Genomic DNA, 22,267 nt, shown 5'->3' with positions numbered 1-22,267 from the left:
GCATCTTTTCCACCTCCTGAATGACTATTTCTTTCCTGATTTCCGGAGTCCTGCAGGGTTTTAAGTTAATTAAATTTCCGGAAGGAGTGCAGATGGTATTGGAAGACTTTTTGCACTCTTTCTGGCTCTTACTTAAAGGCATTAGGGAAATAATTTATTAGGTCTTGTCTTTTAGTTGAAAAGGGAGGCAGAGAGATGATGCAGCTGTGGTTCTGGATTTTAAAGAATCAGATCTCGGTCTCGGCAGTACATCTGGCGGGTGGCAGAGAATGGATTGGCAGACATTCTGAGCAGGAAGCGCACGGTCTCACACGAGTGGGAAGTATGCCAAGTAGTCCTAGAGGAGATCTTTGCTCAGCGGGTACCTCGGCAGTGGATCTTCCATCAGGAAGTGCAAACAGTTTTGCGCTAGGGGATTCCCGCTGAGAGGCGCACTGTGCGATGCATTCCTAGTGGAGTGGGATTTCTACCTCCACTATGCCATTCCTCTGATTCCTGTCATTCCGCGGGTTCTCAGGAGGTTTCAAGCAACCCTGATCTTGATAGCCACGGACTGGGCGAGGAGAACATGGGACTCAGACCTCCTGGACTTGGCCATCTGCCTACCTTCCCGGTTGCCTCGATGGCTGGATCTCCTATTTCAGTCTGAAGGTCAGGCACTACACCCCAACCTGGAGTCGCTCAATCTACATGCGTGGCTCTTGAGAGGATGAGATTTTATGACTGGGACTCTCAGAGGATGTTTTTGAGGTGCTGCTGGCTGCACGCAGGCCATCAACAAGATCTCTGTACGCATGCAGGTGGAGAAGATTCGATGCGTGATGTAGGAAACTCAAGATTGACCCTATCTCTTGCCCCATCACTGCAGTGATAGTGTTGTGTGTCACTGGCCTCATCAGGCCTTCTGGTTACGTAAGTCGAAGGATACTTGGGGGCTTTTGTCTGTTTTCAAAAGGTCTCCGGATCAAGGGTCTTTCTTTACAATCCCAGTTATGGCTTAATTCGTGAAGGACCTTGTGAATATGTTTCTGACCATTCCTTTTCTTATCCCAGATTTGGACCTTTACTTAGTTCTCACTTTACTCATTGCCGCTCCTTTTGAGCCTTTCGCATTCTTGTCCCATTCGTTTGCTTACTCTGAAGACCACTTTATTGGTGGCCATTGCGTCTGCTAGACGGGTCAGTGAGCTGCAGGCCCTATTGTGCAAGCCACCAGATGGAGGGGGAGGAGGTGAACTGAAGTACAAGGGTGTAGTGATGGAGTATATGTACCATGACCAACGACTCGTCCGGAGTCGACGACGGTCGCATCTAGTCAAGAGGGATTGTCAGCCGAGTAGAGGTCCACTAGGCGCCCTGTCGAAAAGTTTTCCAAGCACCTGGCGATGTAAAGGATATTTCTCTGATGAGGAATCTGTGAAAGAAGAGTCCATTGAAAGAACATTACCGGTAAGTCATTTCTCCTTCCATTGGATGTTCCTCCCACAGATTCTTTATTGTCCACCCAACCTGCCCCACTTGAGGATGGCTAGTACACCTATGGCTCTATGGTCCCTCAGCATCAAAATGCTAGGGAAGACAGGCGTGGGATTACCCAAAAATATTGTATAAAAAAACAAATGGTTGAAATGATCTGATTTCGGCTGTACCAAAATTACCTACAGTCGAAAATGCCGAACACTTCAACCATTCAGTTTTCATTATAGCTAACAAGGGGGATAATGGATTCGGCGGTGGCGGGGTTGTCCCCCGCATCCGAAACAACGTTTTCAACAAAACAAAAAGGACCATGCAGCGCTGGTCCCCATCCACAGAAGTGAAGGGACCTGGTGTTGCAGGGACTCGGCGGCACATAGCGAAGTGTGCCGCCAAAAGATAAGTAAGGGGGGTTGGGGAAGCGGGGTCTACAAAGGCCATTTAGCTGTGGGGTGCTTGTTTCGTAAACGAACATTTAGAATTCGTCATCTTTGTCTTCGAAATGTTCATATTCAAAATAATCAAATACATCCAACGGGTGGAACTAAGGCCACAGGGTGCGGTGCCTCAATGTATTCTGGCACAACATCATGTTCTGATGCAGGGCACATAGAGGTGTCGGGCAGAGCCCCTTCTGCCGGTGGTAGAAAAGTTGCCAACGATCAGCTGTCCTGGGGAAAGAATAGCGAGAAGATGATCTGCACTGGTGATGGAATATCATAGATGAGGAATCCGTGCGAGGAACATCCACCAATAAGAACATTACCGAGAGGCAAGTAATTTGCACTTTATTTTAATTCTGCTTGGAAATAGTTTGATCCTTTCCTAAGATTGGTGGGTAGTGAGAACACAAACGTCGGCGCATTTCATTCAAAAGCAGAGCCTTACCCGATTCCTACAAGATGTCCTTTCATCCGCTCAGTTGCTTGTGTGCTACCTGCATGGTTGTGTTTTTAATGATTTTGAAATGATGTTTGATCCCTATTACAATTCATAGTTTTTATTTTACATTTCAGCCGTTCTGTAGTTTAATTCAGATTCATGGACATAACCGGGCACGACAGAGAGATAAACTGGGCCATATCCTTGAGGAGTTTGCCACTTTGCAAGATGAGGTAATATAATAATTTTACCAATGTGCATTTTAATATAAGTTGAGAGAAATCTAAATGCAACTGAATTCTAATTTCAGTAGGAACAAATGTTTTCCTTTTCTTAATATGCTTTCTAGCAATAGTGGAAATGGATTTGGGTTGAGGATTGAGTGCGCAGTTACATGCCTACCACCTCTCATTTTTCTGAATAAACTGTAATCTGGCAGAAATAATTTTTACGCACCTTCACCACCTCTGTATTGTCTGGCTGGCTCACATCTCAGCAACACAGAGCCAGAGGCATTTAGCGATGATGCAGTTAGTCACATCTGTGTTGAGAGGGATTTTCAAAACCAACACTGGTGTGGGCTTTTGGAATGTCAACCTAGTAGATCAGGAAGACTTCCACACGTGGTCGAACTAAAGCTCTGTGTAGCGTAGGCTGAGCGCTAAGGATTAGGCTTAGGAGTTAGGGGTTTAATGTCGGTACATTTAACACTTAAATATAGTGAAGTAAGATGGGTCCACACAGGTGACTACAAATATACTGTTTATTAGGCCAAAACACATACAGGTAAACATCAGGGATACTACATAATAAACACAGGGATATCTACATAATTGGTAGGCCTAAAGTGGAATTAAATATCACTTTGCAATCACACAGTTATAAACACCAATGCACAACAATACCAAAACTTAAAGTGGAGGAAAGAAAAGTGGTTAAACAGGTAGAAATGGGTTGTGACCAATATGGCGGACAAGTAGTACGCATTGGCTCGGCGTGCCAGAGACCTGCTCGGACCCCTGTGCCTACAAGCAATGATCTGGCTGCTCTAGGCACCTTGTGATGAGAGGCAAGGGTTGGATGGATCCCATCTGATGATAAGCGCAACTATGACAGGTTCTGGGTGAGCCATGTTCATTTAGTAGACAATGTAAGATGGATACTGTCCTGAGATTGTAATGGCTGGTACAATGTCGTGGACAGAGACTGCTGGCACTTCGGGTCATCAGAGAGCACCCTCAGTGGGAATGCACTGTCCTGGATGAGTCTCTGCTTATTTTCAGGTGTCATAGCAGATCGGGAATGTAGAGGATGCTGCGGAGTAGGCTGCAGCAAGTTAGCATGCTTCTGTAGTCTTTTCAGGTATGTCACAGATGACCTTACAGATGGCCAGACTACAGTAATGGGTTTATAGGACATCATTTTATTCCAAACAGTAAGTGAGACAGAGACAACGAGATAGAAGTTTAACATATACACTTTTATTAAGTAAAAAGGAGGGATGGAAAAATGCCTAACTTTCCCCAAAGCTGTCTGTCTGTGTCCAACCCCTATACTTTCCCTCACTTCTAACTGAATACAATGTGTAGGGATGATGACTGTTAAGTAGTCAGCCGGAGACAAACAAGGTTTTTCTTTCAAAGTTGTTTATTTTCAAAACTAACACTTCACAGGTCATTGAATTCAGACAAACTGATGACGGTTCCTTTCACCTCGCAGGCCTTGGTGCTGTGACTTGCTTTACTTGCAATTCAGCGGCGTATGCTTTTATAAGTCCCAAATAGTCTCTTATATTTCCCCAGCGCATATAGACTTTCACCCCTCAACCTGCTCGCCTGCCGGGCCAATGAAATAAAATAAAATAGCAATTGTCCACAATTCACACCTCGTAATACTTTTCGTCCGGTTGCTGTTTTTCTTCTCTGGAATGCTGTCTTGAGCCTCGGACCTGGTACGGCGTCAATCTGTGGGTTTTCCGCTTCTTCCTAGTAAGCCCACTCGTACTCTCCGCTGGTCTCACTCCAATCAGGTGTGGCGCCCATCGCCACATGCTGTTCCTGCAAGAGAAGACCCTGTCTGAGTCTCTTGGAGTTGCTTTTAACCCTTGCCCCGCTACTCCCCCGTAATCAGCCTTGGGTGTTCCCAGCAACGGTTTTATCACACCTGACCCCGATTCCCCACCGCCTCCCTGCTCCGCCCGCTGTGGGTTAACCCTGTACTTTGTGTCTGTTCTGGTGGGTCTGATACGATAATGAACCCCGGTTTTCCTTTTCCTTAGTTTCCTTTCTTTTCCCATCGGTGGGCCCCCTCCCTGATGCAGTATTCCGTGGGGCATTCTGGGATCGGTAGTCTTTTTCCTGTTTTCCTTTCCCTTAAAGGCCAGCATTGGCACCCGGCTGATCTCTTCCCCAACCCCCTCCTTTATCCCATGATCCAGGGCGGTTGCTACTGCTTCCACATCACAATGACCTCAAATGAGAAGTGTTCCAAACAGTAGTTCAGAGCTTCTTCCAGCTCTTAAGTGGAAAAGGGTTTTTCGATCCTCATGATTCATATAGTTCACTTTACAACAAAGGGGTTCCCTTCCTCTGGCTTTCAAGTCTTCCAATGTTAGAAAATACAATTCCTTGCGATAGTTAATGCTTAAACATAACACAATTCCTTGGGATATTTCCCCAGCTAGTTTGGTTAATTGTCACAAAATTCAGGATCAGCTCATCAATCATAGTTCACATTGGCTTTCTTTATTTTATAACAGTGTGGCCTTTCCTTAGGTGGGTGTAATCGGTCTCGGCGCACTGGTCGGACCATGCAGTCCACCCACTACAAGTCACGCAACCGACACACCTTGCTTGATTCTGTTTCATAGGTTTCCTGCCACTGTTTCAGCTTTCAAATGAGGCTTGACTCAATGTCCTTTCAACTATCTTTGAAGTTTTATTCTCACAAATTTCATTAACCTCTACCTTTCTAGTAGCTTTCACTGTCAACTGTCTTTTTTGTTCCATTCACGTTTTCCCTATATTCAATTAAGGAATTAAAAACCAAATGTCTCTGGCTTCAAAACCACCCATCCACTGTGTCCATAGCCTCCTTTTCACCCAGGCAGACTCACCTGCTTTCGTACAGTTGGATTTCCCATTTTGGCGGCTTTCCGGAGACTCCTCTCTGTTCACGTTGTGCTCACGCTGGTTCCTTCTGGTGTTCGCCATCCTCCAGGGCTTCCTCGATTCCCAGCTGCTTACTGCAGAGCTCCGGTCAGCTGCAGTCAGCGGTGCTGCACCGGTGGCCTGTCGTGAGCCTCCCCAACGCTCCTGTGTTAGGCAGAAACCTGTGCAGTTCCCTTAGGGACCACTGCAAAAGATTTAAGACTACAGGTGTTTGGCAGTAAACCCACTTGGTAGCAGTCTGTACCACACAGATTCACTTGGTAGCTGTGGCTGAACAGTCAGACTTCTCTCAAGAAGAGCTAGGCAGTATGCAGAGTATACACAATAGGTACAGAGACACAGTAGCACAAACAAACACTGACCACAGCTTTTGTGTAAAAGTATATAATTATTTATTTAAAAACACACTTGTAAATCACACTAGCAAAAAAGAGGTAAGTAATTTCAGCACACAGTCACTATCATATATATACAACCCTATTCACTGATTAGACAAGTCTTAGTGAGAAACACCACTTATTTTCAGACAGAGGTGAGCGCTTAACGTAAGATGACACTCTAATAAGTTGTAACGAAAGGGAGGGAAAAGGGCAGAGTTAAAGAAGCATACAAGTGTCAATACTTTTTCAAAGAACCACAGTAAGGCAGGATAGGCAGAGTTCTACTGGAGAGCAAGGAAGTCAATTGCAAGGCCCACTCTTGGAGAGAGCAAGCAGAAGGGGTCCAGGTTCAGCAGGGGGGTTATGCCCAAAGAGTTTTGTAGATAGTTCGCACAAAAAGGATGAGATTAAAGTCAGGAAACGTTAGCTAGGTTTTCCCAGGCTAGCCCAGGTTAGAAAGTCGAGGCTTTACTGTCACCCGAACGATCTGTCGCAAGGGAAGCCAGGCGGGACACAGTACCTTAAGTGTGAAGGAAGCTCCAGCGGGGGCAGTTGTTCCTGGCAGCAGGTGCAAGTCGGTGTTTCGTCCAGAGGAAGAAGAGGTATCGCCGTGGAGGGAAGAAACCAGCCGCGGAGTTCTCCGGTTAAAAGGCACTACCCTTCTCTTCGCAGTAGTGGTAATCCGTGGTTTTCCGGTTGCCGGGGTGCTTGGCACGGGCAAGGCGGCCACGAGATGCTCCAGGAAGGTGAAAAGAAGGCAAAACTGGTTATCCCCACCAGTCAAAGGAAGAAGACTCTCCGGACTGGAGATCTCCTCTGTCGTCGGGAAAAGTGGTGAGACGGTTCAGCAGGGCTCCACCGGTGGTGTCGTCGTTGCAGGTCGGCTCAGCTTCTCCCTCCTCGAATTATTAGGTATTGTGGCGACCTCTCAAGTTCCAGCCCCCAAAGCCCTGCTTTTATGCAGCACACCCCCATTCACTCAGCCTAGCTGTCAATCAAACATGCTAAGTGGTGAGCCGGCCGGTTCACCACTTGGGCCAATCACACAAGAGCGCGACTTGAGTTACCAAGGTAACTCAGTCCAGGGTGCCTAAACCCCCCTCCCGCACCCCCTGTGGTACCCAGACATAGTGGCACCACTTTTGGAGGCTTCTGTGGAGAAGCCCGCCAAAAAGTGTAACAAAGGGCTCGACCTAGGTTGGAGTCACAGAAGAGAACCCAAACGCCATTTTAGAATCGAGTTCTGGCAAAAAATACCAAATAAGAATTAAATAATTAAAGTTGGTAGCCTCCAACAATGGGAAAATCCCATAGAGATATATTCGCGGTCGAATATAAAAAGTAGTATCCACTGCCACCAGCCAAAACTCGATCAGGGGGGACGGAGACGTGCCCCCTCGAACAGACCCCGCGGCAATCGAATTGCCCCGACCAGTACGTCCACAATATGATGGTTTGTACTGGTTTCTGTTCATAATTTGGGACTAGTAAAGCCAATGGTGACTTTACATGCCCTGGGAGACAGTAGTCAGTCCCAGGGTATGGAGTCTATGTTGGGATGTCGCTACGACGCCCCTGGGTTACGACACAGAGGGTGCTGTGTAACCCACATAAAAAAAACACATGAGACCCTATGGAGTAAAAGACCCCATAGCCCATAAAACACATTGAAGTGAAAGGAACACCTCAAATCATGTCTAAGAGTGGGAGCAAAAGAATCTCACTCTTAGCAGGAGAGAAAAAAATAAACCCCAAAATTCCAGCAAAGCTGCTGGGGGACTCACTAGGTTTGGGAAATTAGCCTTACAGAGAATTCTCCCTAACACTCTACCTTCGCTCTGTACTGCACTGCTTTCTCTGCTCTGCCTCAGACTACCAACAAGCCCCTCTCGCTCGTACCAGATCGTGCTCCATAAACCTCCCAGCGTCTCGGGAAGGTGCCTGCTCGCCACCTCAACTTCTGCCCCTGTAACTCTCCTTCGCGCTTGCCGTGCTTCCCCTGATACCTCTCAGCTGTGCCTATTTTAAAGTTCCCGCCTCCATGGTAATGAGCCCAACAACTAGACCGCTCATGTTTGTTCATCCAGTTTTTCCTCTGTTTTAATGGTGGCCTCCTCATCTCATTACCTATGTGGTGTGTGTTGGGAGTAGGTTGCTACGAAAATAGGAAAGGGATTGATAATACCCTAAAAAGACCTGGGGAATATTGGGTTCATTGGAAAAGGGAAATGGGGGATACCATGTCTCACCCAAGGGTGCCTAATCCCCCCCCACTCCCCAAGTCTCCTCCACCCAGGTGATCTTCCCTCGTATATCCACCCCCAGGATCAGGATCCAAAAGCGACAGCCTTTCCCTGGCCACCTGGGGGAGGATATATTGGGGAAAGCGTGAGGACGCCCTCAGGTTCCTCACAGCTCCCTTTTCCTATCAACCTGCCCGGGGCTACCTCCACCTTAGCTCATGCATCCGTAACCTCACAATGTCTCTGATGCTGTTGGCAGGCTCCACAGATTCCCTCCATTCCACTGTACTAACTCACTGTCTCTTTCCCTCCTCCCATCACTTCCTCTCTCTCCCTTCACTATCCTCTATCCTTAAACTTCCTAGTCTACCTCCAGCTCTATTCCCTCCTCTCCTCCTTATCTCCACTCTTACACTCATCTCAACACTTCACTCTACACTTTCCTCTCGGCTCCTCTCCCTTCTCTCACCTCTCTTCTTCTACACCCCTAGTCTACTCCCTTTGCGACCTGATCTTTCCACACACAATATTCCTGTCTCCTCTTGCTACCTCTCTATTCACCACCCATGCCACTATTAATACCACCCTTGCTTTCCCACCACCATGTCACACTCTCTCCATCTGACACTAGACCGTTATTAATACTCACCTAACTCTCAATGTAAGCCACTACCCTTCTTCTCACTTAACTCTGTCCCGCAATCTCTCTCACTCCCCTTTCAAAGACTTCACAACACTACTCTCATTTAGTACCTCTCTCTCACACACACATAATACCTTAACTATACTCACTCTCACCACTGCCAGTGTCTCTTTAGCACTATTCTCTACGGTCTGCTCACCATCGCTGTTTTTTTTGGCCCACCAACTCCACTCCTGACTTCAACAGAACACTGGCCATCCATGTTTGGCAGGTTTGGGCTTTTATAGTCCAGTATCTCCTGCTCTGGGGCTCCTAGTTCCCATTGGCCCTTGTGGGCCAATCACTTGCTTTGCTTTCGGGTTTGATTTTTGGAAGGCTTTCAATAGTCTAGTTAGCCCTGCACCCTTTTTAGCACCAAGTGTTTGTTCAGATGCGCGGCTACCAGAAACAGTGGTCTTTGTGGCGGTGATGGGTTGGGGCTCCTTTTTCTCATCTAGTACATTCTGGACTGGACGCAGTTCGTTCTCTTCAGTGGCTCCAGTCGTGTCTTCCTTGCTGCTGCCTCTGTGCTTCTGGGTGAAGAAGTTTGTAATGACAGGCACAAGAAACATGGCCAGGGCAAAGGCTGCTAGCCATTGCGGATGGGGCAGTGTCACCAGTGCTTTCACACAACAATAAACACTCTGCGGATTCAGAGACTGTGGTCCCCCTCAATTCCCTTGCCACACACCCTTCTAATGGGGTCATGACCCTGGTCCTGTTACAGATGGAAGCAGTGATCCTCCACCTCCCTTAATGCTAGGGAGGTGAGCCTGCTCAGCAAGATCCTCCCTATGGGTCTTGACAAGTGGACCTCGCTGGGAGTGACTCCTGTGGTAGGACAGAAGAAGGGAGGCGGACAGAAAGGTGGCATTTTGTCAATAGACTTTATTTTAAATAACAAAACGGCATTGGGTAGCGGCCTAGCCTCCGTGGGAAGAGCTCCCCTAAGGGGAGAAGTGACAAGATCCCATGAATCGTCACACTCCCCTCTTCGGGACAAGGGCTCCCATTCCGACAAGGAACTCCAAATTCACAGTACGTTATTCGCCTACATGGTGAATGGAAAGACTTTTGTTAACCCTGATTTGGATTCACTGAATACTGACATTTCTTCAATCGTTGATTTCAGCTAATGCTGGATTTCACCTGAACGCTGCAGTCAAAGAACAATGACCCTCTCTTTTGCTGATTACGTACATAAAACCACAAAGAACGAAGAGGAGAGAATCCGACGCAGAGTCAAAACATACTGGAAGGGTGGAGCCACTCTAGACCGTGGAGCAGTGGTGGTGTGGAGAGTGAGCAAATCGCTAGCCGGACACCGGAAGGCTGGCATCCTGGCCGACCGAGTAGCCAACGTCGTGAAAGAGACAAAGACAGAAAAGCAACTGTCTTGCCTCGTAACGTGACCACATGGAAGCTGTGGTGGGCCTGGGACCCAGTAGCTAACACAGAGATCAGACTGAAGCTGAAAGAGCAAATCCCTGAGCTCTGCACAGTAAAGTGCATCAGCTGTCGAGCTGAGCAGCGGAAGAGAAGCAAACAGTCCTGAAAAGTTAACGCTGTGGAAAGGGGTAAACTGTGTGAATCGAGTCTGGGAGAGCCACAAGGGTTACAGTAACAAAAATAACCCGAACAGAGACAAAGCAAGCCTATCAGAGCACCAGAGGGCTTTGGGGAGCCCTCAAAAGCTGAAAGACACTGACGCTCACAGCTGGAGTAGCCTCAAGGGGTACAGGAGATGGAAAACCTGAATGGACATACTCTGAAACAAGTGCCTTCTAAAATAAGCCAGATGGTAGGCCGGAGAACTTTGGGGAGCAGAGAAACCCAAAATATAAATATTAGAATTGGGAAAAGAGAGAACCTGGAGGGTTCAGTTGTTTGAAAACAAAACATGGATACATTCAAACACCAAGTGGGAAATGGTGTTGTGTAAAGAAAACCTTGCCTTTACTGAGAAAAATCCTTATGGCCCTAGCCACCCTCTTTGGAATTTTTGGTGTTTGTACGAGTGTGCCTAGGATGAACTGGTGGCAGCAGTTTACTTTTAAAGTATTTTTACTTCATTTTTATGGACCATACCGCCTTTACCGCGACTAAGACTGTGGCCAGTGCCGTAAGTGGCTGTGCCATGAAGTCTTTTGTTCTGTCCTTTGGCCATTTTGTCCCTTTGCCTTACTCCGGTCGAGAGACCCGGGTATTCCTTATTTGTGCATGCAGACTCCTGCGAACACTGCATCTTTCGCGGGTTCCTGCATGTCACATGTGCTAGTGCCTAGGAAGAGGTTTGTGACTGTCTGGTCCCAATCTACACTACTGGTGCCAGTATGTTTGGTAGCCATGAATGACTTGAACCACCGTGGGCCACGATTGGCCCATGTCTGGCATGCATGCAAGAGATCAGATCTTCAATTGGCTATCTGAGATTTAAGCGCAAAGCGAATCCTGCATAAGAGAAGGGGCTCTGCATCCATTCCAAGTCGATCTACTGAAGTTCACACCAAACTTCATAAGGAGCCAATTATCCTTAACAAGAAAGCAGACTCGAGGAACCGCCAGCGATGTGCTATGAAGGTTTAGCACCCTGACCCTGCTGTTTTCCCATTGGACCCTTGTTTCTTCATCAAACCAAGACAGCCTGAAAGGGCGCTTTGCCCCTTTTGAGTAGTGGGAACAACTACTCTCTGCATCTCGTACGTACTTAAGAGCCTCTTCGGAAGTGTTGTTCCTAGGCCATCCAGTGAACTGACCAGCTCGAACCCAGGGTATCGCACAGGAACACTGCCGGCCGAGTTGAGACTCGAGACTCTGGGAATCACTACTTTGTGGTCCTGGGCCCTCTCCCACGAAAACTTATTGTCTTGGCTCCTCTGGGTCGCGATTTACGAGAGTGCGCCATGCCGCGAGCATTTGCAGTTCTTGCGTCGTCCTGCTGTAGTGACCACCGCTGAAAGTGCCCGCAGTTCTTGCCTACCGTGTCCTGAGACATGCTGCAACGTAACTATCCTCCGTTCTTCGAGAGCTGAGGTAAAGGCTACTGTCCCGCCACGAACGATTGTCCCGTACCGCAGCTACCGAGAGCTGGAGCGTCCTAAAACTGCAGGGTTAACTACGAGCGAAGTGGGCTAGACTACCAAAGTTTGGTCCGGACTGTGTCGAGGGTCGGTGAGTACTTTCCTGACTTACCGGTGGCCCCCTGGGACATCCATCCCTTTTTACGCATGTGTGTCCCTAAAAAGACACTCCCCTTATCTGGGATAGCCTGCGCTCCCCAGCTATTTCTGAACTCCGAAAGTCTTTCTATCAGCAAGGGTAAGCCCTCCTCTAGGAAAAGGAACTTATTCTTCATTGCCTCAAGCCACTTCCTGAGCAGCTACAGCCCCCTGAAGAGAAACCGCTTTTTGTTTTACGCATGACCGCACGTTTTTAACGCAAAACTGTACTATGAGCACTAGGCTCCTTACTTCGTAGAGTGGGACTACATAAGTTGGGGATTGTTGATGAAGAACTGCCTAAACTGACAATTGTGTTAAACTAACCCCTTTCTGCTACAGGTTGTGGTGTTTATCTCCCCCATCATCAGCCTTAGGCAAGTTTCATTATTGTATATATGTTGCATAGTAAATAAGTATATGTGGTAATTGTTTTCTTAAAGGCCTACACTAAATTTATTTTTGGATATACATCTGTCTAAGGATAATCTGTGGAGTTTTACTGTGTGTGCTCGTGGGCTTCCGATCACTCGCACTCCTCCTGAGACTTAGTCTTGACCGCCTGCCAAGCTACCGTAGATTGGTCTGGTTTGTTCAGAAGGTTCCCCAGTTCCACTAAACTAGGGTGGCCTCCTAAACCTCTGCCCACCAGGTCAGTTTAGAAATCCTTCTTACCAATATGGGCATCAGGATAGAGGGGGAGTCAGGGCTAGGTCAAATGGGTTTAAAGCCCCACTAGTGAAACAGTGTCTAGGAACCGTGAGAAGGTATTCTCGGGGTCAGTTTACTCTTCAAATTGAATATTGGTCAAATTGGATCTTAGTTTGTTAGTCAAATCAATGAGGTATCACTTAAATGTATGTGCTGAGGTCATTGGATTGTGAAATATGTCAACTGTAACACCATTTAGTTTGGGAAACTATAGTTAGTGTGTATCTGGAATGCGAGTTAATTAACTCCCCTCACAAGAGACTTTTGCTTTTGAAAGAACTAAAGCTTGCTGAGCCTGATATAGTGATGTTGCAGGAGACGCATTGGGTAAAGGAAAACCCACATAGATGAACTGCGAAAGAATTTACAGTGCACTTTTTCACGTGTGCTACTACAGAAACAGCTGAAGTAGAAATACTGTTGTTGATGTTCCTTTACAGTTGATAAGGAAATTAAGCATAATGATGGTTGTTGTTCAGATGGATTTCCTATTTATGGTAAACAGGGTAGACACTGAGAGGTTAACCAAATCCCATTCAAATTAAGGTAGGCAAGCAGTCAAGGATTAGTCCCAGGAAAAGTGAGAGTGGTCTAGGGCTAAAAGGGGCCCACACGGAGCAACGCTACTAATTTAAGTTAGACAGTAAGTATATCAACATAGTTATTTATTAGGCCTCCAGTTACCCAATACACATGTAAAATCACAGGAAAGTATTGTCAATCATACCCAGATATACACATTCACCATTAGTTTGTTGGTGGTGCAGGCAGCTACCTAACCAAACCTCCCACCTGATACACTCTATAATATAAGGTTATGTAACAGAATTTATTGAGCGCAACTAAGGCCCAAGGGCATCTAGGCGCTAAAGCTGCAGCGGACACTAGGGAACCCAAAAGAATCCAGCAATGGAAACCAAAAGCAGATTAGAAAAAATGTTTTAAGTGCTTTCCGAAAGGGAAGGAACTCCTCTATTAATCGCAACAATAGTGGGAGCCGATTCCATAAAGTCGGGGCAGTACCAAAAAGGAACAACCGCTTGCCTCCACACGCTCATACCTAGGCACTCCGAGTAAGCACCAGAGCAGATGAGCAAAGACATCTAGTAGGGTAGTACCTCTCAATCTTGCTTTTCAAGTAGCCTGCTCCCCCCTTATAAAGGGCCCGAAGAGTAACACAGAGTTTTAAACTCGAAACTGGCCGCGACCAGTAGCCAATGGAGTCGCCGCAGCAGACCTGCAGAAGGGGTCAGCTTGGGTGCGTTCACGGCCAGCCTGGCTTCCACATTCTGAAATATTTGTAGCCGCTGTATCTGGCGTTTAGGCTGCCCCAGAAAATTCCATTACAATAGTTCAGTGAACCCATTATTGCTGAGGTGATTATCCGTATGTGACTAGTGGGTGGGAGCAGCAGCAGAATCTTTTTCCAAGAACTTCAGTTTGCCGAACCCAGCACTGCAAACCGCTGTAACCTAGGCCACCCTTGAGCCGTTAGGCAGAATCCTCTCACCAAGGCTTTTTACCGACGTACTAGGCACACGACAGGGGCCCAGGTAGTCTGGCCAGAACTGAGTGCTCCAGAGACTGGCATCAGCTTGAGAGCCAGCACTTATGTTTTTCCCACATTAAGTTTTAGCCAGTTGACGGCCATCCACCTGCCGATGACAGAGGCAGTTTCTGAGCTTAGCAGTTTGGGTCAGATGACGGGGAGTCCAGCCGGAACACCAATTTGGTGTCCCGGGCATAGGTGTATAAAAGGACACCATATTTTGCAATAAGGTCTGCCAATGGCCGCCAATAAAGATTAAACAAAAGAGGGGACAAGGCCGACCCAACGGAACCCCATAGGGGAGTGTGAACGGAGAAGACTGACAGGCCTGAAGGGAGTCCGTTTGTGTCGCTCTACCAAAAATTAAACTGTGCAAGTAGAGAACACTTGACCCCTGCTTGCTCCAGGCGGGCCACCAGAATGCCAAGATCCACCGAATCAAAAGCTGCAGAGCGGTCAAGCAGAATCAGCACACCAACCTTTCCGTGATCCTGGTGAAGAGCAAGATCATCCAGGAGAGAGAAGCCATGACAGATTCTACACCCATCAAAGGACGAAAACCCGACTGAAACGGATGCAGGCAGTTACTGGCTTCATAGAACCGAGAACAGGAAGGAATGATCACAGCCTCCATCAGCTTAATCACAACCGATAGTAGGGATATAGGGCGGTCATTTTCAGCCAGACTAAGATTGAGGTTGGGTTTTTTAAGCAGAGGGGAGAACAAAGCATGCTTCAGTTGAGCAGTAATCACACCAGAGTAGGAGTGCTGTAAGGCTGCTGAAAACATAGTAATGACGTTAGGGGGTAACGCTTTCAGAATGTGAAAGGGTATTGTCAGAAGGCGAGGCCGATTTGAGTGAATTAAGAGCCTTTGCCAGCTGAAAGACAACCGTAGGAACAGATGACTGACATTCCTTGGAGTGGCTTCTAGCTCGGCAGCTTCCTGCCTATTAACATTTTTTTCCCGAATAGCTTGCCGAAACCCCTCAATCTTCTTTGAGAAAAAGACACTAATAGCATCACACTGAGCTTGTGGATCTAATAAGCTATTAGGTGTCTTTTGGGAGCAAATGCAAAGCTCTTTTGAAACTTTAAACAGCTCCTTGGAGCAGCAAGCCGCCTCTGTGATTCTGTTAGCATGGAATTTCACTTTTTCCACAACGATCATCTTATGATAAAGTACTGCTTGTGTAATTATTATGTGATTCTTGGCAATACTTTGACCATCTTTTCCTCTCCAGACGACGGCATATTTCTTTTTGGGACCGTAGGCTAGTGGTAAACCATGGCCCAGAAGGCTTGGAACCCCCAAATCGGGACTCCAAAGGAGCTACCAGATCTGCTACTTCTGTTGGAGTATTTAAGAGAGAGGTTCATGGGTCTTGCCCACTAGCCATTAACTGACTATTAATCTTGATCAGTTGATCCGCCACCAGAGTGATCCACCCTACTCCAGAACCACCAGGTCTGCCAACAATGAGAGGTCCTTGGTGGATAAGGTGTGGTAGCCCAAAAAGGCACCAAAAAGTGATCAGACCAGAGTGCAGTACAGGAAGGAGGGTAAAAGTATCAATAAGATTTGCTTCAGCAAAAATCAGATCAAGGGTTTTCCCAGTGCATTGAGTAGGCAGGTGAAAGAGAGACCTGCTTAACCAGCAATCACATTTTTAGCATAGACATTGGAAGGGTCATTGGGGTGGAGGTTAAAATCTCCCACCAGAACCAAATTCGAGTTTTTAAGTGCTAAATCAGCCACTAGCTGCCCAAGCTCAAAATCAAAAATCACCCGGCTATGTGAGGGTACTCTGTAAATCACCAAAAATGGAATTGACAGATTAGATGTTACCTGCACTCTAACCAAGAGAAGTTCACAGCACAATAAGTGGTCTACAGAAATAACCTGACATTTAAGAGAGATATGGTATATTACTGCAAAGCCACCACCCCAACCAGGGTGGGGCCTATCCTGGCGCAGCACAGCATAAGCAATAGGTAGCATCTGGCAGACATCTGGGTCAACGCTGGCTGAAAACCAGGTCTCGTTCATGCACAGGATATCAGGGGACAGCTCCTCAAGTATATTATGAATCTCAAACCGGTGTGCCACTGCTGACTTAACATTAATCAGCACAGCAGTCCCTTGAGGGGCCTCTTGGGGCCTATTTTTTTCTCCCACTGCCCTTCTCCACAGGCCACAATCCCTCCTTGACTTTCATAGAGAGGATGTATTGATTTTCCTGACCCATCCAAGCTCTCGCTCTGGACTCCTGTTGGCAAGCAAGAACCACGTGGGGCCAGATCCAACAGTTTGGTACATGAGTATTTTATAATTACTTTTTCTTGCAAGGTTTTCACCATACTGATGTGTCCTTCCGGGTTTTGACATAGTGAGGGGGCCGACGGCCCATCCTGCGCCAGGATGCGCCCAGACGGCGCGCCCGGTGGGTGAGTCGGCCCTGTATCTGCTCCAGGCTGCTCTTAGATGCAGCCCTGTGAGTGGGAGAGCGACGTGACGTTGAAACTAAAGAAAAGACTTTACAGTCGGCAAACGCAGGTCTGACAATAATACAGCCACCCAGCTAAAAGACCCCAACAGTATACAATTTTGAAAATACACTAAAAGGATGTTCAATTCTAATAAAACTATTTAGCCTGTTTTTTTAGAAGCACATTTGCAGAAGCAGCAGCTAGCGTTAATATCATGCAGTATAACAATCGCACGAGCAAGGGCAATCTCGCCGTGGTCTGCCCCGCGTCCGCTCCAGGCTGCCTTTAAATGCAGTCCATTGAGCGGGAGCACGAAGTGACGGTGAAACTTAAGAAAAGACTTTCCGGTCGGCAACCGCAGGAATGTAATTGCCCAGGCAGCTGAGAACATAACTGAAGTAGAGATGAGGGATGGTTTTAATAAGATAATTAGTGATGGCAAGGATGCAGCATGCCAATCACTCCAGTCAGGGCTTGATGCATCGGATTGCGTTGGCCATTATACGGGCTCAAGCGCAGTCATCAGGAGGTTTACATGGTTACGCAAGTCTGGATTTGCTCTCGACTTCCAGTCTACACTTTTGGACATGCCCTTTGATGGGTCCAACCTTTTTGGGCCGATGGCTGATAACTTGGAGAAACTTCAGGCTTGTAAGGCGGCTACCAAATCTTTGGGAGCAGTCATCCGTCAGCCACAACAGTAGGAACATCTGCCTAATCAGCCTTGGAGAGGGTATTCTTTTCACTTTTATTAATCTTTTGGACAAAGAGGAAGAGGCCAGGCTACCCAAAGAGAACAGAGGAGAGTCTCACATGCACAGTCAGCCAACTCATCACTGTCCCAGAACCCCAGTGGGAGGCAGGTAGACCCAGCATCTGGGAGAATGGCATTGGATGCATGGGCACTTCAGAGATTAGCCCAAGGATAAAGTCTGCCATTGCTTTTTTATATTCTTTTTATTGGCATTTGTTACTTAACCTGCACACAGTGCCAACTTTAAACACCCCGAACACCACAGAACCATTAGTACAGTGCATTGCAATGTTACATTCCATTTTTTGAGCCACATGCATACATATCTGTAGTATCCTGGATCCATCTTTGTTAAAATCACATGTCCATTCCCCTTATTTCAAGGGATACCCTCCCCCCCATCATGGGGCCTATATATCTCGTACTGTGCTGCAGGACCCTCAATCCCTGGATGCTTGTATTGGGATTCCATTTGGTTCCTGAGATTGTGTCAAGTGGTGTATATATGGGCCCCAAATGTCCCTTGTAACAGTTTAATTGTTTGTTAGAGCAATGTACTTGGACTCTACATCATTAGAATACAGGATATCAGCCCTCCATTGGTCCACCTTGGGGGATTGTGTACCCCCCCCACATCATCGCCACCCGTCTCTTAGCCAATAACAGAAGTAGCAGCGTTAATCTCCTCATTCCTCTGGGGATGAGTTTTCTGTACCCCAGTAGCGCCACCAGTGGGGTTGTGTTCCAATCTGTCGCCCGTATCTCACCCAATATTTCAAACACTTGGTCCCAGAAAGTAGAGATCGGGGGGCTTTCCCATGCAGCTCGCAGGAAGTCGGCTCTGGTGCTGTGGCACCTTAGACACCCTCCTGGGGTCTCTTGGAAAAAACCCATTGAGTTGAACAGTAGTATAATAAAACTGGTCCAAGTTTTAAAACTTAATTAGTTTAAATCGTGCGTTTAGAGCAGTTTTTCTCGTCCCTTCGCAACAGTACCTCCATGTTTGTCCAGAATCGCACATCCCAGTGTCATTTCTCATTTTTCCCTGGATGGGGCAGTTGCCCCTGTCTTGGCGTTGATGCACATTGTATACATGTTTGAGACCACCCTGGTAATATGGCCACTCTGGATCACTTTATCCAGTATGGCAGCCACCTCGGGTTGAACAGGAAAGGATGGGAACATCTGCATTAGGGAGTTCCTCAGCCTATAATACAGAAACACCTCTAGAGCGTCGAGTGCCCCTCTGTCTCTTAACTCTTCTAACGTTATGAATTACCCATTTGGAAAGACTTCCCTGTAACAGGTTATCCGTAAGCGCTTCAAAAGAGCGACAAAAGCGGGCTCGCTAGTAAGGGGGATCCCTGTTACATGCCTAACTGGCAATTCCGGGGAATACAGGAGTTCACCTCTGGATATGTGTTCAATGCGCGACCATGCTCTACAGGTCAGTTGCACCATGTTAACCAAGTGGGACATTCTGTCGGGAGCTGCAAGAATGGCCCGCCAACGCTCTTTCCACTTCTACATGTGTTCCATCTCCTTGTTCCCCAAACCAGTAGCCAAGGAAGCTGGCATTAGCCACATTATAGTATGTTTCGGGCAGTGCCACCCCCCTCCCTTGTATTGGCGCAGTTAGTTTGTCCCAGAATACTCTGGCCTGCTTCCCAGCCTACACAAACCAAAGCGTGGTCGATTTTAGGTCTTCAAAATAGTCACCAGGAATAGCCAATGGGAAATTGAGGAAAATAGTACAAAAAGGAAATCACCCAGTATGGTCTGATGCTCTCAAATTGCTCAATGTGTGAGCCTTGCTTTCATTTACACTTTATGAAGACGTTTTCTTCTTACTTTTTGCTGTTTTCTTAGAGCAGTCTTTCGCTTATTTTCCAAATATTTTGTATTGTCTCCATCAAAAATGACAGGATCTTTCATTTAAAATGCCAGGAAGTGTTTTATTCGCACAGTTGCTCAGGCAGAAAGAAAGATTCTTAGGTCTATACATAACTCAATTAAGCCAATGTATTTTGGTGTAAAACACCATCTTCAGGGCTGTGTAATTACCATATTTGCATATTTTCACAGGTTTACAAAATCATACGTTTATATCATTTCCAAAATCGTAATGTAAAGTACATACCATTGTGTGGCAAAACTTTTCCCGTGTACCCAAGGGAGAAGACCAAATGAAAATAAAACAAAAATCACAGTAAGTGTCATCGTCAATATTACTTCTGACTTTGTAAGTATATTATACATTTTCTCCACTTCAAAGGAGCTTGGATCATACCTTGGTGTCAGTCTTTCCAACATAGTGTATAGGCGATCTTTCCTCCAAACCCCCCAAAACAAACGTCTCGTAACGGGCGTTGCAATCTGCAATACATCTTGCTGTCAGTTTGTCTACTATGTGTATATGTATTGAATACGATCTGTCTACTTTATGCTTAATAACTCTGCTTACCTTCGTGACACCGCTCGCCGAAGAGACCGGTGTGAATGCGCGGCCTTCCTTTGGGAATTTTTAAAGGTTTCTATAGAGACCTAATGCGGCACCGCCCGTCATCTGCGAACCGTGAAGCGCGCACGCCTTTGGTCCCACTCTACGATGGCAAAGGGAGGGCGGGGCTCATTGAGGACAGTGTTCATCTGTATGTGCCTGTTCCTATGGAGACTCTTTATGGCGTCCAATGGCAACAGCAAACGTATTGACACACCCGTGCTTAGCATCCTGCCCCCCTTATGCAACGGGACGATGGAATTGGTTTCTCATTACCCATAATCTGGTTTTGGCGGTCCTGGGTTCGGATAATCTACGATCTATATAATAGATTGTGCAATTAATTTGTGAAGCTATTGTCACAATCCATGCCCCTGACCCCCTCAGGTATAATAGCCCTCTGGCAGAAATGGGGATAAAGCCCTTCACACTGGCCCCAAGGGCCTTAAAACTCCATCAGAAACATACATGGACACATGATTGCATCTCTACCTGTGGTGATTCCCTTTGGCGTCAGGCTCATTATCAGGAATAAAGCAATGCCAGTTTTGGACCTTAATCCAACATGGAGGCCTATTACACAGCTCAGTTCTTTAGAACCAAGCCATGCGGTCTAGTGTTTTGGGTGTGGCTGAGCCTGGAACTACTTGGCCTGGAACTACTTTACCTGGGTTATTTAAACCACACCCAAACAGCAGAACACGCTTCGAGTTATTCTGCACTCCTGCAGCATAATGCTCACTGTGTCCAGCACTTGCTCTTCCGCTTCAACGGCGGCCCGATCCTGAAGCCCTAGATCCGGATTCCATTAATAACCTGGAAGAACAAGAACAGCATTAGCGAGCAAGAACACTTACCTGTGAAGTAACCGGCCTTGAATCCATCCTGCGCTTCGCTTACCTCGCCCTTCTCCGGAGTTCGCTGCAAACTGCAAAGGTAAAGAAACAAGGACAGCATTAATAACAATTCTTACCTGGTCAAACAGCGAGTCCTGGCAGCACCCTGTGCTTCTCTTACCTCGCCCATCTCTGGGTTTCGCCACAACCTGCAATGGAGAAGGAACAAGGTCAGCATTAACAAAGCACTTACCTGGGCAAGCAGCGCTTCGATCGCTCATCACTCCGGAACATCACCGCAACCTGTACAAAGAAGAGAAGATAACACGGGTTAGCAATTAACACCAAAAAACAGCACAGCGCTCCACATCAATAACTGACCGTGGTCTTTGCCACCGGTGCAGTAAATCCGAGATCGCAACCATCCCTGTGAAAACAAAAAGGGACATTGTTAGGGAACAGCATAGTGGAGCAAGACACCGAGAAGACAGAGAAAACCTCTCACGTCATTTGTAAACATAATGTGATTGGCATTATATTGGACTCCGTTCAAATGCTGTAGAAAGTGCATAGTATCCTTAACATATGGACATGTTTTTTGTACCAGTGGTTGCAGGAAGTAGTCGATGTATTTACTCGGTGGTTGGAGTATGCTGTTAATCCCCGCAATGATGGGCCTCCCTGGTGGTTTGTTTAGGTCCTTATGTACTTTGGGTAAATTATAGAAGTTTGGTATGCGTGGGTTATTACTTGTCATGAATTTATACTAGTATGATGGCTGATCCAACTAAATTCTTCAGCTCTTGCTAGTAATTCATCAAGATTCCTTTTAATTAAGGCCGCTGGGTCCATGTCTAGTTTGGCATATGTGTTCTCATCACTCAACAGCCTCCTGCATTCATCGTCATAATAAGTTGTATACAATATCACTAGCGCTCCCCTTTGTCCGCTGACCTAATGGTCACGCTTTCATCACTATACAAGTTCTTAATCAGTTTGAGCTCATGAGGATTCATGTTTTTATGTCCTCAATGTTTAAAACGGACATTTTGTTTTTATTTGTATATGGTTTACAGAAAATAAACCTTTACAAAACAGTTACAGTTAAGAGAAAACAATAATGAAAGTGTAAAATATATACATAAGCATATCTAACCGACATTATTGTTGTTATGAATAGAGTCTTAAAAGAAAAAAAAGAGAAAATCCAACAAACAATAACAGTCCAGGTCAATCAATATAAAACCTATCATCGACACTTATAGCCTTGAATCATTGGTTTTTTCGGACCTTCAGTGGTTTAGAAGCATTCATTTGTTCGATATTTGCCTCTGAAATTTACTATGTGCATCTAAAATTTGTTGAAATTCATTTGA

The 22,267-nt window shown here is 46.5% G+C and overlaps 1 protein-coding gene across 3 annotated transcripts in view; it reads left to right on the top strand.

Moving 5' to 3' along the window:
- Positions 1-22,267, top strand: part of NAA35 (N-alpha-acetyltransferase 35, NatC auxiliary subunit) — a 1,572,250-nt gene that overhangs the window by 865,456 nt on the left and 684,527 nt on the right. For all 3 annotated transcript variants that reach the window (XM_069625850.1, XM_069625849.1, XM_069625848.1), the window contains one exon: positions 2,493-2,591. In XM_069625850.1, coding sequence (XP_069481951.1) covers positions 2,493-2,591 — 99 coding nt within the window. The remainder of the gene's footprint in view (positions 1-2,492; positions 2,592-22,267) is intronic.

Source organism: Ambystoma mexicanum, chromosome 6p (genome assembly GCF_040938575.1).
Source record: "Ambystoma mexicanum isolate Mex_15411 chromosome 6p, UKY_AmexF1_1, whole genome shotgun sequence".
NCBI classification, from domain to species: domain Eukaryota; kingdom Metazoa; phylum Chordata; class Amphibia; order Caudata; family Ambystomatidae; genus Ambystoma; species Ambystoma mexicanum.
The sequence above is the reverse complement of the archived record's forward strand: the minus strand, read 5'-3'. Positions and strand labels throughout refer to the sequence as shown.